General features: G+C 30.8%; 1 protein-coding gene across 14 annotated transcripts in view; it reads left to right on the top strand.

Annotated features, from left to right (window-relative positions):
* The window catches only part of LOC117175701 (histone deacetylase 4), a 375,256-nt gene that overhangs the window by 351,927 nt on the left and 19,415 nt on the right, over nt 1–3,914 (top strand). For 13 of the 14 annotated variants that reach the window (XM_033365457.1, XM_033365456.1, XM_033365460.1 and 10 more), the window contains 3 exons: nt 1,173–1,313; nt 2,209–2,306; nt 2,466–2,603. In XM_033365457.1, coding sequence (XP_033221348.1) covers nt 1,173–1,313; nt 2,209–2,306; nt 2,466–2,603 — 377 coding nt within the window. The remainder of the gene's footprint in view (nt 1–1,172; nt 1,314–2,208; nt 2,307–2,465; nt 2,604–3,914) is intronic. The other variant, XM_033365461.1, reaches the window with a different exon arrangement.

Raw genomic sequence — 3,914 nt, 5'->3', positions numbered from 1 at the left:
TTTTTTTTTTTTTTTTTTGAATCAACGCGGTAAAGTGGTTATGGAGACCGTCTCGAAGATATGAAAAAGCGGAATAATGGAATTTACAATTAAATATCAAAACGAATTTTCTATTATTATTAAAAATAATTATTTTTCTTGGACAGCAGAGGTTTGATCAAAATCCTGTTTCTAGCTTTCTGTTCTTGATTATGTTACATTTTACATCCGGTTTTGGTGTAAATACATTAACGGTGACGGTTTTTTTGTCTCTTGTTCATTGTATAAGGTATCAGGGTCTAATGTTTACATTGTACTGCTGTATGTACTCGTTTCATTTTTTGTAAATTCTACATCTATTAGTAAAATCCTGGCACTGATAAAAGATTTTTATTAAGTAATTTATCATTTTTTATAAGAGATAATAAATCCAGGGTTTTACCGTTATAAAAATATAGATGCCTATCATTTAACATTTGTATTTTAATGAAACGCTTATTTTAGACTAAAAACACACTTCATTCAAAAATCGTTTTGTTTCAAATGCTATACTTTCCTACATATCTCAGATAATACATTCATCGTTTAATAAAATATGTCTCTAGTCATTCATATTCCAATCCAAGAATAAGATTTTTTAATCTGAATCTTTCTTAATAATATCTTAAAAGTATAAAAAATCTTCAAAATTTTTTTCTCCTAAATTGTCATATTTACGCATTCGCTTTTGCGAAGCTCAATCCTTGCGTTTCATTTCCCCTGCCAGAATAACGTGCCTGCTGATTAACGTAAATGCTAACGAAAATTTAAATGCTTTTTAAAAAAGCAACAAAGAGTGGTTTTTAACCAATATTATCCGTTATTAAAAGTGGCAAACTTTTGATTGAATATCTCTTTATTTAAAAATAACATCCAACTTTAAAAGCCTGATTATCGCGGTCCAAATTAGTTCAAAGAAAAATTCACTTTAAATTCACTGTGGATCAAAGTTTAAAATTGTAAACTCCTCGGAATTTTTACTCAATTAAAGGGCTAATAAGAGAGGCAAATAAATTTTCGTAGGCATTACGTGTTGAAAAGTGTGTTGCTTGTGCGTGTGTCTGTGATTGCGCGTACATTGGTTGAAAAAAAAAAACATTCGACTGGTGTACCTGTTATCTGGTACGATGACTAACCTCGGCTAAATCGGCCAGCCTCGGAGCCTAATCTGCTGAAGGTGCGACTAAAGCAGCGTGTGATGGAGAGGAACATGGCCGCGTCCAGAAATTCACCCCTCATGGCACGCAGGAAGGACCGACTACTGTCGCACCTCAAGCGGAAGTCACTCCTAGCAAGTACGTCCTGAATTATGCATTAATTGTCCACTATGCTAAAAAAAGCACAAAAAAATTAAACTCCCCGCGCATTTTGCCATGAAAATTAGAGTCTCGCATCTAGAAATGCTTTTTAATTTTTATATTTTAAACCTCCATCGAAATTTCAGTACAATTACAATTTATTATGAGTCAAATTGAAAACAATGTCAAATTTAGAATAAATAAAACTTAGAAAAGTCCAATCTTGAAAAATATGATAGAAGAAAATGTCAGCGAAGGTTTGACGATGGCCTGTTTCGATTTTGTTGCACCTGTTTTTAATTAATCGATGTGAATTGACTTTGCTAGTGTCTAGTAACCGCATGGAAAGATTATTAACACGTAGCTCTATTTTTTATTCCAAATTCCGTTTCAAAAAAGCATCATTCCAGTTCTACATCGTCTCCCATGCAATTGTAAAACGAATACCGTCTTGAGTCTGTTACACTGAAAAAATTTCAGAATCATCCAAAGGGAATAAAGGAAAATTACAAATTTATCATTCACTCTCACAAATTGTTCGTTAATGTTAAAAATGTGGCGATTGTTGTGGGTGTGAGCGGTGTATCAGGATTGCTTGAAAAATACCGACTGTTGAAAATTTTTGCTGTTCATTACTGTTAAATTTAATTTATAGATCTTTCCCACAAGATATTCGAAAAATCGACTAATTCATGAACTCTAATTAATTTATGTAGAATAATTAAATATAATTAGATTTAATTTGATTGAATTCAAATAATACTAAGATTTGCCTCTCAAAATTCAAAATTTGTACTATAAATCTGGAGAGACAATTTTTTCAGTGTAATTTGAATGTTTCATTGCGAAGCGATCCGAGTCAGAAGTTTCATGGAAAATTCGATTCTTTTAGATTCTGGCAGCAATCCGGAATCTGGGCCTAATTCGCCTCCAACGATGAACAATTCCCAATCGAGTCCAACAGCCGGAAGTAGTACGCCGATCCAGGAGGTAAGTTTTAATAAAAAAAAACTTAGTTTTAAGTTTAAATAAAAAAATTGATCACGTTACTAATGGAAGGATAACATGGAAGGAGATTGGTGTTAAGTCGTTGACACCTTGAACTAGCATTTTTTTTATAATATTTTTTTTAACCATTTCTGCTTTCAGGAAGGTGAAAATGCTCAGTATGGAAGTCCACTAACTAGCAGTAGTCAGCAGGGAAGTCTTTCAGATCTTTCCCTCTTTAGTTCGCCGTCCATGCCCAATATTTCCCTGGGTCGACCTCATGTGCCATCAAGCTCGACGGTAATTAAATATAATTTAATTATACTATTAATTAAAATAATTATATAATAAGACGCTGATTGATCCAAACTTCAAATTCAACATCTAAACGTTTTTCAAAGCATTTTGGAATTAACTATATTTAAAAAACATGGTTCTTCACATTTAAAAAAAATGTTTAATTGAAAATTTTACTATAATTTTTAAATTTTTCAGTTATTCAGCATAAAAGACGTTACTTGAAAAACAATCGCTATAATATTTTCTTTTGCGCGGAAATCTGTGACTTCCGGCTTTTATTGACTTTTTTTTTAAAAATGCCATTAATCGACTTTTACCCTTTATCTTAGCAGTTCGCTATACTTAGTTTCACTTTTAATCACAATGAAACTTTAAAACTCGAAATTCAAAACTAGAAGAAATTGTACTATTTTAATTGAGAATATTAAAAAATTGATTAATTTCTCATTAAAACTTTATGCTTAGAAATTTCTGAAATAATCGCCTTTAAAATTAAGCAATTTCTAATTGCGTGAATCCTTATCCAAATTAAAAAATTTTTTAAATCGCAAGCGAAAATTTTTAAAGCGGAAACGTTTAGAATCGATTTATTTCAAATTTAATTGCAAACTTTACATTCGTTATCCAATTTCTGTATTTCTTCTTTCTATTAAAGAATTAGGTTTTACCCCGTTTTCAAGAAACTTCCACTTTTCACGTTTTTTTTCATTGTTCTGCTTAAATGCTAAGTAAATTAATAGAACCCCATAAGAAAATTTAACAGCCTTTGGTTGAGTGTTCATTATTTATTGTTAAAAATCTTCTGTGAGTGAAAATTAAACAATTTTGTTAAAAAGTCTTCTTTTTCGTTAAATTTGAACTTTTTTTTAGCAACCGCTTTTTGGTTAAAAAATTCATACTTTTGCATTGAAATTTCCTCTTTTGTAGTAGAAAATTAATCTTTTTTGTTGAAAATTTAACTGTCCTTTAAAAAATTCGTGTTTTCCATGAAAGTTCTAATATTTGGTTAAAAATTCGTTTCTTTTGAGTAAAAGTCTTTACTATTTGGTTGTGAATGCAACTATTTAATTAAAAATTAATTTTTTCTGAATGAAAGTTCAACTATTTTATCAAAAATTCATCTTTCTGGTTTGAGAACGATCTATTTAACTGAAAATTCAACTGACTTCCAAAAAATCGTCTTTTTGGCTTTGTAGGTTGAAAATTAAATTATTACACCATTAAGCCATTTCCCTTTCGCGGTAGGCGTGACTCACTCGGCAGGGGAAAGGAGTAGTGTGTGGATGGGATAGAGATTTTTCAGATTGATCC

The sequence above is a fragment of the Belonocnema kinseyi genome, chromosome 6 (genome assembly GCF_010883055.1).
Source record: "Belonocnema kinseyi isolate 2016_QV_RU_SX_M_011 chromosome 6, B_treatae_v1, whole genome shotgun sequence".
In the NCBI taxonomy this organism is placed as follows: Eukaryota; Metazoa; Arthropoda; class Insecta; order Hymenoptera; family Cynipidae; genus Belonocnema; species Belonocnema kinseyi.
This window is presented reverse-complemented; position numbering and strand designations above follow the sequence as displayed.